This window comes from Phallusia mammillata, chromosome 2, assembly GCF_965637545.1.
Source record: "Phallusia mammillata chromosome 2, kaPhaMamm4.hap1.1, whole genome shotgun sequence".
Taxonomy (NCBI): domain Eukaryota; kingdom Metazoa; phylum Chordata; class Ascidiacea; order Phlebobranchia; family Ascidiidae; genus Phallusia; species Phallusia mammillata.
This window is the reverse complement of record NC_137253.1, coordinates 23,706,053-23,716,424: the sequence shown is the minus strand read 5'-3', so window position 1 is coordinate 23,716,424 and position 10,372 is coordinate 23,706,053. Positions and strand designations below refer to the sequence as shown.

Below are 10,372 nucleotides of genomic sequence, written 5' to 3'. Positions count from 1 at the left end.
GTTTACTTCTATCTATTATGTGCAACATTAAATTTTTTAAAACTTTGAAGTAAAGTAAAAACTTCTATCTTGAAATATCACAATTAGACTCAACAAGTAACATTCAAAAGTTGATTAGTATCAATAACAACTTATGCTACTATTTGCAAGTAAAATCATGTTATGATTTGCATTCAATTTAAAGAAAACCGCAGCGACAAATAAATACGAATGTCAAACTATTGAATTTTAATGTTCTAACACTTATACCAGACCCCTATACTGTACACTTATATACTGCTATATAACTATACTGACACTTTCGTATTGAGCCAAAAAAACGTGCCGTAACTGTGCGGAAAGTCCGCGCTCTCTTTCCGAATCTATAACTTTACAAGTGAGAGCTGCATCGCTGCGCACAACAATAGTGACGGAACATTCGTTACACATAGAACCAATGATGCGAAACGCAATTTCCTCTGGTAAAGCGCAGCGGGGGAGGCAATGAAATCGCGTGATTATATAAAGCAGCTTTTTCAGTCTAAATTTTAAGGCCAATCGTATCCCTTTTTACCAATTTGTCACATAAATTTGAATGATAAAACAAAAGCTGTGCAATGTTGAGACGTGTTCAACTGCATGCAGAGCAACAAATCATAAATGGGCTACAGCCACATCATCACTGCAATCGCAAGGCGTTGTGGAAAGGTTGCCCAAGAAATCAAGGATCAACAGTTAATAGTTGTGAAACCAACCAAACTGGCACCTAGATTGCCCGTTGCTTAGAGTTAGACGACAAAATTGGTTATATGTTTATGCCGGGAGTTGCTGATAATTCACGAATCAACTCCTTTATTTATTCACGCTAAAGTTAATTTTGCGAAGCCATATGATGACAATTATAATTGTAATTTTACAGAAACGAAAGGATTTTAACAACTCCCTACAGCAAGCAAAGTTCAGTCGATTTGCAAGCCAGCTAAAACCAACTTGCTATGTGATCGTAACATGCAAATCTTCAGTGTGAAAACGAGTTTTAAGAGGCTGTCGGTTGACGTGATTAATAAATGGCGTTAACGGGTCGCCATAAGTGTCGAAAACAGGGAAAATCAACACAGAAATAAATGCAAATTTGGTTGGGAGCAAAGGTTGAAGTTTTACGATTAACTTTGGTTCCATTATCAGCTAGTTGAAGTGGTAGGCTATAAATCATTCCTTCATTGTCAAATGGTTAACTTTTTGATTCTTCTCCTTTTCTTTCTTTTTCTTACAGAGTAAACACTACTTGCAAACGCGTCAGGCGAGGTTTCAGACCAGGGGAAGGTATCAGATAGCGTACGTGACTCCAGCTACAGAAAGAGTGGATACAAAGACAAACAACAAAGTATCTGACAAACGTCCGAACAAATATGAAGCTTTTGGTTCCATAAATACATATATGACGTTTAATAACACTATACAATCACCTGTTTCCATAACCACCTACCAGTAATGTTTTTGCTGGCGTTGAGCGAACAACAGGTATAAAAAATTCAGCCAGTTGGTTTTTTTGGTTTACCGCGTTTAACTGATTGTAACTAAAATCTGTTTAAATACAGTGCATCTTAAATTTGATTTTTTGTAATGGCCATATTTAATTTGGAAAAATATACATGCAAGTTGCATGATGCAACCAATACCGTTAATACAGAAATAATAAATAGGTAGGCCAACAATCTACTTGAAAGAACGAAACGCCAAGATGGCCGAGTGGTAGCGCTATACCAAGTTCATAGGCTGTTGGTTCTTATTACATAATAATAATGAAAATATTACATAATAATATGCCACTGCCACTTTGTTTCTCTGAACAAAAAATTTGGGTGGTATTGCTCTGTCCATAGATACTACATACACAGTGTATGCCATAGATACTACATATAGCGAAAATTTCTGTAAGCATAACGCATTCAGTCGTTGTTTACACATCGAGAATAAAAATGAAACAAACAAGTACAACTTACCACTAGATGGAGGGATTCGTTGTTATGGTGACAGTTGAAGCGCGTACTCAAGGAATAAGAATATGAAAAGAAACTTGTCATAAAATAGCAAAATGGACAACTAAACGATGGAGATTTCTCTAGCAAGGAAAAAAACAGTGCCTGGGCACTATAAGTAAGGGCTTTTATATTAATTACATAAGTTAAATGCTTTATATTAGTAAAGTAAAATGATCCTAAGAATTTTGACGACTTTGTATGTGAATTTTCATAGCCCAAACTCATACCGCATCTTCGATCGAGAAATCACAGATGAATCTCTTGGAGATTCGAGAATGAACAAACTTCACACAGGGCGCAAAAGCGATCCACCTGCACCTCACCCACGAGAAGCAGATCGACGAAATTGCCCCCATCCCTGGCATAGTCGCTTTTTGCGCCATAATGTGAGGTAGTGAGTCAGTTTAACAGATTAAATAAAAATAGACAGAAACTCTGATCACTACCATTTAAATAAACGAGATAGTTTATTGGTTTTTGAATATATTTCAGGGTTTTGAATGAACCATTTTGCACAATGGCTACCTCCAACACTGACAATGAACAAAATGATTGGTGGCCATCAAGAACTAATAATCAGCCATTGGAACAACCAGCTTACACTATTGACACTATTCAACGAAGTGACTATAAAGATCATGGACCTCAAAAACCAAATTCTAGACATGGCAGCAACCCTCTTGTCATTCCTGCCTCAGGCATATGTGAGTCATGGGATTGTGAAACACATTATTGTTTACTTAGCATTACCATTTTCTTTTTCACAAACAGTTACAATTTAATGCAATGCAGTAGTTTTTCAAAAATGCTTGTCAAAAGTGTTTTGCTTGTATTTGGCAACATTACGTGTAATTAATATCCTTTAGTTAATTGCAGTGCCTGTAAACACACCAAAAACTGTAAAAGACCCTGGCGATGTATTGCTTGAAAAGATATCTTACAAGCATGATTATAATTGTCGCTCTGATCCAAGTGAACCCATTAGAGGCAAGGTGAGTACGAAAATTGTTCAGTTGTACAAAACTCTCATTAGCGTGATAACTTTATGACCCAACACATCAGTTTCATTTTACCTTTCAAATATAGAGAAATAATTTCATAGCACATATATTTTTGTCATTCAAGTCAACTTTGGCAAACAAATAGTTCATTTGAATATTTAGCTGCATGGAAGTTTTGTGTGGGACAACGTTGTCACAAAACCAACTGGACATCAAGTAGTTGCAACACCCTGGACAAAACGTGACATTGCTAAATCTGGAGCTGTAGTTGTTGCAAGCAAGGAAAGTGAACCAGAAACTACAAAACCATCTTCTGCTATTCCCTCAATTGACGGTCTTCCACCACCAAAAGTTTAAATTCCATTTGCACTCTCTACTAAATCTACACTTTTTGTGCAATTGTTTTTTTTTTCTATCACTGTATAAAAAGCATTTTATTAATTGTTTCATGCTACAGAAAGTGTTATTATGTTAAAATACTTAGTGTCACTCTTGGGAATTTTTGACCAATTATTCTGCTGTATTTATGATTACCTTACAAAGATGGGGCTTCCTATTGCACATAAAGTTCGGTTTACTTTTTACTAACTCAACCTGCATTGTGCTGCACAATCTTTGTACAACCTCTTGACAACTGATGTAAGTTTAGTTAGGTAGTTTATTTAAAAAAAATAACAAACAGCTAACACATATTCAAACAAATTTTTTGAAAAAAATTATCGGTATCTATTGAAGATTGATATGAACTTTTTCACCAGCATTTGATGTGTTTGGTTTTCATCCTTCGACTGCAAAAATGTGGTGAAAGGTGTGTCTTGTGTTCCAACATGAAACAAGTCAAAAACTGGAAGATTTCTACATTGAAAATAATTTTAATTATGATCAAGAAAAAACAAAACTTCATAACAGTAAACAAATCAGCACTAGCTTGATTTCCATGTTAACTTCACTTTAACGTCAGCTAACATTCAGAAAAAGGAATAAATTGTCAACATCCTTTTTAAAGCTTGTAATGGCAAATCATTTTTTGACTGTTTGCGAAAAGTGCTGTGGTGCAAAAAGGACTTAGGTTTCAAACATAATAAAGCAGCTTGTCATTGAGCGATGCTAAACACCCTGGCAAGGTTATTGGCATTAAAAGTAAACTTTGATATTTTGCATGTTTAGAAATTTTCAACAGATTGTAGTTTTGTATGATTATCAAACAGTGCTAGATAAATCCTATCACCAGCCTGTAATATTTTGACAGCATGTTTCACATGTTGTTACATTTCACATGTTAAAATGTGCAAAGGGATACAAATTTTACATTAAAGCAACAAAAAAGTCTGCAAAAAATTATCCTATGTTGAAAATATTGACATAACATTATTCTGCATACCCCTTTTCAACAAATAATGCTGATTCTTCATCTAGAAAATGTTGCCATGTAAATGTATTACCACATGTCTGGTCATTTTTTGTCAGAAATACAATGTTTAGCAGTTCCAGAGTTTCCTCCACTGTCACACCAAGGGATGGGCACATATTTAGAGCAGCGTAGACAGCTGTTTCCAAAGTTTTTGGACTTGACCACACAGGACATTCTTGTAAAAAGCAAAAAATGGCATATTAACACACATGTGTCTACTTAATACATATTGTAAACACTAAAGCTACTGACATTTTGGCAAGGATTGAAGACTACCAGCCTAATTGACATTCAGCAAACAAAGGCAACCCTTCAAGTGGTTTTGACCCATTTTTTTCAGTCACAAATCCCCAACTGAGCTTTATGCCAAACCAGGCTAATACATTGTGTTACCAGTTTTTTGTTTACCTTCTTTAGATGTGCTGCTGAGTGGGCATGTAAGTTCAGCAATCCACTCTTTTTTTAGTGCAGTAATTACATCATCACCCAAGCACCATGCTCTTTGGGCATTTTTCAGTGACCAAGTGAAGTCCATCTTTGCAATATTACTGTGTTGTATCATTTGCCGAAGTCTGGTTTAAAGACAGGTTTAGTAGGCTAAAGTTGTTGGGTTTTGTTGTCATAAACAACAGAACACAACTGGAGATTTAAGTGTTATTGAGGGAATGATTGTGTTACCAAGTTTTGAATAGTGTATATCTATTACAAATTTGGCAGTTTATGTCAAGTGTTGTTAGCTCACCTTGATAAACATACACCTGTGACAAAACTAAACACAAGGCAATCTGCAGATACATATCCAGCAATATCTTCAGCGACTGTTGGCATTTGTCCAGGCAAACAACATACAAAGACAACATTTGAGGTTGCAACAACTTCTTTGTTGTCAAATAGGCAGGTGATTCCAATATTTCTGAACTGATCTAGGAAACGTTAAAACATTTTTTGTACTGCAGTTAAAAGGTTAGTATTAAACAGTGGTGGGATTCAGCCGGTTCGCACCGGTTCTATAGAACGGTCTCACGAAATTTTATGAGAAAATTTGAATTCCGCTACTGGTATTAAACAAAATTGAAAAGTCAGCTTACCTAAAGAATGTGGTCGGCGAGTGGATATGACAATTTCTTCTGGTCTTAAGTCAGCAAATGTTAAAAGTGAGGAGACAATTTGCTTTCCAAGTCTTCCACAACCTATGATTCCTAACTTAAGTGGATTTCGTGGTGGCGATTGATTTAGAAATTTTATTGTCTTTTGGTTGATTGGATTACGTATTTCCGATAAAACCTGCCTGTTAAATGCATTATCATTTTAAAACCATTTTTCATGATAAAAATAACTTACCTAATTTCACTTAACATAGACACAATGTAAGCTGCATGTGCACAAGACGTTACAGTAAAGGCATGGGAACGGGTTCTTAAGGGCAGATACTGCTTTTCATCACTTGAAAGTGCACATTCAAAACTTAGAGAGGACAAGTTGTTTGTTATGTCATGAGCGTTCTTTTGTGTAGCGATACCTTGTTGACTAAGTCTGCGCTGTAAACTCATCTTATTGGTTACCTGACGATAGTCAATTTTCGAGCAATTAAGCAAACACTGTTTACAATAACTGATTCGTTTGTATATATCCGTCTTCCTGTTTCTGGACCAGTCATTCGAGTTTTCGAGTAAGGGAAACACCCTTTAATGGGTTGCTCGGGCAACCACTTCATTTCGGGAGCAAAAGTCCAAGAAAAATAATGAATTTATTTTACATTAAAATTTTATTATTCATCAGAAAAAATCAAATAGTGATCAAAATGTATTTTACTCCTTTGGTCGACGGCGTTTGCTCGTAAACATGCAAAATGCACAAACGCATTCGAGCGTGCGACCTTGTCGCAAATCCCAGTTTTTCCGCAGAACAGAGTGGACGCAGTGGTAGTGCACTACTCAGTTACACACGCACGCTCCTAGGTCATCACACAGTGCTTTGTCCGTGCTACTGATTTACTTCTGTTTGTCGATATTTCGGTAGGTAGAGTAGAGGTCTGGTGCTCAGTGGCAAGTGCTTGGCGTATGAAAGTCTGTTAGTATATTACCAGTTTGTTATGGTGATAGGGAATAGGTAAACGTAGTAGACGCAAATCACGCAATACTGTCATTGTTGTTATGTAGCAAAGATAAGAGCTTAAATTTCAATGTGATTCAATATTATATTTGAGATTGTTTCCACGATTTATCTTGTACATAGTTTTTGTTATCTGTGTTTGTCACAACTCACAGTTTTATTTTATATGAAGGTGGGCTGTGCAAGGACCTTTTTTAGTATACTAGTAGTGCTATGAATCTTTATGTCTGTACATAGATTTCTAATAGTGTAGGAATATTGTAACAAATGTTGACAACATCTCAATTTTTTAATGCTGCCATACATGTTATAAATACCTTTAAGTAAAATCTAGTATATTAAAAATGTTTTTTTTTAAATGCAGATGAATGTGGAAGGTGACGCCAAGCATCCAGATAGCTCATTACAATTTCTTACCAATAAAGCTGTTGTTACACTGCAAGTAAAGGAAAACTTTCTTCATGTTCGATGCCTGAAGAAGTTAAACCCGTTTGATCCAAGACCATTTTCGTCTTTTCATTGCAATATTTATCTTTGTGACATTCTTTCAACTGCCACCTCTGAGTCAGAATGGAAGGTACACAGCAAGGTAGAGTCATTAAACACAGCAAACATTGGGAGTTTATTGCACTCTACAGCATCACAATGTAAGTTGCTGTTGGTTCACATTGCTGTGAAAAGCAAGGGCTCTTTGTGGAAGTTGCAAACATTAAAGTTCCGTTGCAAGAACACAAGGCAGTGTTCTGCTTGGTCAACCTATTTGAATGAAAACATAACAACATCCCTTGGCAGAAGAAGTGTATCTCGGCCAAAGTCGTTACTGGTTTTTGTAAATCCTTATGGGGGTAAACACAAAGCTGTTGATATACACAAGCACATTGTAACCCCCATTTTTAACAAGGCTGGTATACGACAGTTGGTTGTAGTTACTGAATACCAGAACCATGCAAAGGAGTATCTCAAAACTGCTGACTTGGGCAAAATTGATGGCATAATTGCTGTAGGCGGTGATGGAATGGCTAATGAGATCATCAATGGGGTGTTAATTCAAGTTCAAGAGAAGAACAATATTTCACTTGACAAGCCTCCTGCTGACTTAAGCGAGGCATGTCCTAGTTTTGTAAGGCCCTCAATACGAATTGGGGTCATACCAGCTGGTTCTACTAACTGCCTTAGTTATGTGTCACAAGGTTTTGATGACCCTGAAACTGCTGCGTTACACATCGCTCTTGGAGCTGAACATAACCTGGATCTCAGCTCCATTCATGATAGGAATGGAGCTTTTCAACGGTTTTCATTCTCCATGACCTCATTTGGATTTTATGGCAATGTCCTAAAACTAAGTGAAAGAATGAGGGGACTTGGACCAAGCCGATATGATGTTGCTGGCATACACTCATTTTTACATCAGTGTTCATATAATATGAAAGTGTGGTATTTGCCCAGTGACACGCCTGTTGACATCGCCAATGACAGGACAAAGTGCAGATATCCTTGCAATACCTGTTGCTTGGATAAGCTTTCAGACTTTGAACAGACTATGAGTAATGGTGATGTGTGCAGTAAACCATCACCTATCTTATCAGGCCCAATAAATACAAATTTTTTCAACAATGCTGTTCACTATGAAGTTAATTCCAATTCAGAAGACGGATCACAAATTACATTGGGAGCAAAAATTACCTCTCAAACAGAATGCTTTGAATCAACCAAAAGCTGTGACAATGCCAATGGGAACAACAAATGGCAGGTAAACACTTTTTTAATACTGTCGTTATTATGTCAATATTGCCACGACAACAAGTTCGAAGTTCACGCCATACCAAGTTCTGCCACCATTACACAAATCATTATGCCCTGTACAAGGTTGACATAAGTGTGATTTAAATAATCGTTGATGCTCCAAAAACTTTGGTGTTTTTGTAACTGTAGCTTCTTTAAATTGTTTGATCCACATTAGGTGTTGTTTACACACACATGTACATACTTTGCAGGTGACTGAGGGTAAATTTTTGATGATCAACTCAGCATTAATGTCCTGTGCCTGCAGCCGATGTCCTCAGGGACTTTCGCCATCTGCACATCTTGCTGATGGAAACACTGACCTTATCCTTGTCCGCAACTGTTCCAGGGCTGATTTTGTGAGATACATGTTCTCCCATGTGGGCAAAGCAAACAGGTTCAGATTTCCATTTGTTGAAGTTTACAGGGTAAAGGGATTTCGCTGTGAAATGCCCATTGCTTCCAGTTCTGTGACATGTGAACAGATAGATATTAAGCAGACTGAGTCTGAATGTTCAAGGACTAGCAGCTGTTGGAACACAGACGGTGAACTTGTCCCTGACCCAAACATTCATGTGTGGGTGCACAAGGGTCTCATAAAGTTGTTTGCCAAAGGTATAGATCAAAAATAATACATTTCCAAACATATTTTTTTGCTTTATTGTGATGTGATGTGCTTATTGGGGTGCTTTGTAAAACAAATATTTCAATCAAACATTGTTCCTTTTTTGATGCTCTGTACTTTTGTTATATTTGTTTACAGCTTTGCTTTATCATGTTCATTCTTTAACAAAAATGCATGTCCAGAACTGTTTCTTTAGTGTCAGCATACATATTGTGTAAATATGTATGTATTTTGTGTTCTTTATCTTTTGGTTGTCAAAATAATGCACTTTTACTACCTGTGATGAAATGCAAACAGTAATTGTTTTACACAAACTAGAGCATAATTATTGTTGTGATATATATAATTGTTAGCCAGTCAATGCATTTGTTGTGTAAGTTGTTCAAGTACTGTGTGACCGGTTTACTTTACCTTCAGTAAATGTAGCTAAGTGAGATCTGTAAGCATTCAATGCAATGTGTTTGACATACCTGTAATCTTTTTCCTAATATATACGGGCATCACTAATAAACTGTCTTGTTTACTAGCGTTGAAGGATTTAGACATATTTACACAGTACAGTTACATATTTACCAACCAACAGTTCCTAGTAGCCACCATTTGTACATTAGGCACCACTTAAATATTAATAAGCAATGAGGGTTTGTCAACAGATGGTCAAGCCTTGACAGCAATCAGTATGCAAACAAACTGCATTTACCCTTAAGGTATGTTTTTGTTGGTAGTAACCAAACTATGGTTTAAAGGTTTTTAAAAGTGTTTTTAATGAACTCCTTCCAAAGCACCAAAAAGGTATAATATTGTGTGTAACGTTGATGTTTGAGTTGTAAATGAGAAACGATGTAGCATTACAACCCATAAATGATTAACAAATGTTTTTCATGACTGACGAAGTGAAATGTCTGGAATAAAACTTTTCACAGACAGTTTTCTGTGCCCACCAATCATCTATTTTTGGTCGCACGTCAATTCGTGAAGCGACTGCTTCCGCCAGACCAAAAAACGTCATTTCAATTAAGCCTGAACCACACAGAATTGTTGTCAACGCTTTGTGAGGAACCCGAACAGCATTACACTGGAATTATGGTTCAAATAAAGACATTGAAATACTACCGCGATTATTACAAGTGCACAACAAGGTGTTTACGTGCCCTAAAAAACAAGTTTTTTGTTAAAATGTTGAAGTTTCAAATACATTATTTCAGCACATAATATTAGCTTACCATGGTATTTTTGGAAATGTGGTAGCCTCGAGGCTAGATCATCGCACACTATCCTAACGATTATAACACATCTGTCGCATTAAATAAAGTACGGTACACCCGAAAAATCAATGACGTAAACAAGCACCACAAAGGCGACAACTTCGAAGTCAAACGGGGTCATTCAGACTTGGCCGTTGTAGGTGATTAAAGTCAAG

The 10,372-nt window shown here is 36.5% G+C and overlaps 3 protein-coding genes across 6 annotated transcripts; 2 read left to right on the top strand and 1 right to left on the bottom strand.

Moving 5' to 3' along the window:
* Positions 1–1,232: 1,232 nt before the first annotated feature.
* Positions 1,233–3,617, top strand: LOC145214087 (ciliary microtubule inner protein 6-like). 2 transcript variants are annotated; one of them, XM_080082541.1, is made up of 6 exons: positions 1,233–1,500; positions 1,989–2,136; positions 2,236–2,412; positions 2,514–2,725; positions 2,898–3,013; positions 3,185–3,617. In XM_080082541.1, the coding sequence occupies exons 2-6, from the start codon at positions 2,090–2,092 to the stop codon at positions 3,377–3,379; spliced, it is 747 nt and encodes a 248-aa protein (XP_079938667.1). In that variant the 5' UTR covers positions 1,233–1,500; positions 1,989–2,089; the 3' UTR covers positions 3,380–3,617. The 2 variants fall into 2 exon arrangements, with proteins under 2 accessions (XP_079938667.1, XP_079938666.1); XM_080082540.1 differs by lacking the exon at positions 1,233–1,500 and having other exon boundaries at positions 1,696–2,136.
* Positions 3,618–3,662: 45 nt separating this feature from the next.
* LOC145214086 (NADP-dependent oxidoreductase domain-containing protein 1-like) lies at positions 3,663–5,983 on the bottom strand. Its single transcript, XM_080082539.1, has 6 exons — positions 5,775–5,983; positions 5,522–5,721; positions 5,176–5,356; positions 4,842–5,005; positions 4,404–4,608; positions 3,663–3,877 (listed from the first exon to the last, which is right to left on the bottom strand). Exons 1-6 carry the CDS (start codon positions 5,981–5,983, stop codon positions 3,739–3,741), a joined length of 1,098 nt encoding a protein of 365 aa, XP_079938665.1. The 3' UTR covers positions 3,663–3,738.
* LOC145214085 (ceramide kinase-like) lies at positions 5,273–9,475 on the top strand. Of its 3 annotated transcripts, none has more exons than XM_080082538.1 (3): positions 5,273–5,331; positions 6,910–8,295; positions 8,540–9,475. In XM_080082538.1, the coding sequence occupies exons 2-3, from the start codon at positions 6,910–6,912 to the stop codon at positions 8,957–8,959; spliced, it is 1,806 nt and encodes a 601-aa protein (XP_079938664.1). In that variant the 5' UTR covers positions 5,273–5,331; the 3' UTR covers positions 8,960–9,475. The 3 variants fall into 3 exon arrangements, with proteins under 3 accessions (XP_079938664.1, XP_079938662.1, XP_079938663.1); XM_080082536.1 differs by having other exon boundaries at positions 5,331–5,396; XM_080082537.1 differs by lacking the exon at positions 5,273–5,331 and adding an exon at positions 6,383–6,448.
* Positions 9,476–10,372: the final 897 nt, after the last annotated feature.

Bases quoted from the DNA above. Each gene is read 5' to 3' on its own strand.
- LOC145214087 (XM_080082541.1), top strand. From the start codon at position 2,090: ATGGAGATTTCTCTAGCAAGGAAAAAAACAGTGCCTGGGCACTATAA. The intron at 2,137-2,235 runs GTAAGGGCTTTT...GAATTTTCATAG, and splicing joins ACAGTGCCTGGGCACTATAA to CCCAAACTCATACCGCATCT. The intron at 3,014-3,184 runs GTGAGTACGAAA...TTGAATATTTAG, and splicing joins GTGAACCCATTAGAGGCAAG to CTGCATGGAAGTTTTGTGTG.
- LOC145214085 (XM_080082538.1), top strand. From the start codon at position 6,910: ATGAATGTGGAAGGTGACGCCAAGCATCCAGATAGCTCATTACAATTT. The intron at 8,296-8,539 runs GTAAACACTTTT...CATACTTTGCAG, and splicing joins ATGGGAACAACAAATGGCAG to GTGACTGAGGGTAAATTTTT.
- LOC145214086 (XM_080082539.1), bottom strand. From the start codon at position 5,983: ATGAGTTTACAGCGCAGACTTAGTCAACAAGGTATCGCTACACAAAAG. The intron at 5,006-5,175 runs GTGAGCTAACAA...TCTTTAAACCAG, and splicing joins ACAGGTGTATGTTTATCAAG to ACTTCGGCAAATGATACAAC. The intron at 4,609-4,841 runs GTAAACAAAAAA...GCTTTTTACAAG, and splicing joins CAGCAGCACATCTAAAGAAG to AATGTCCTGTGTGGTCAAGT.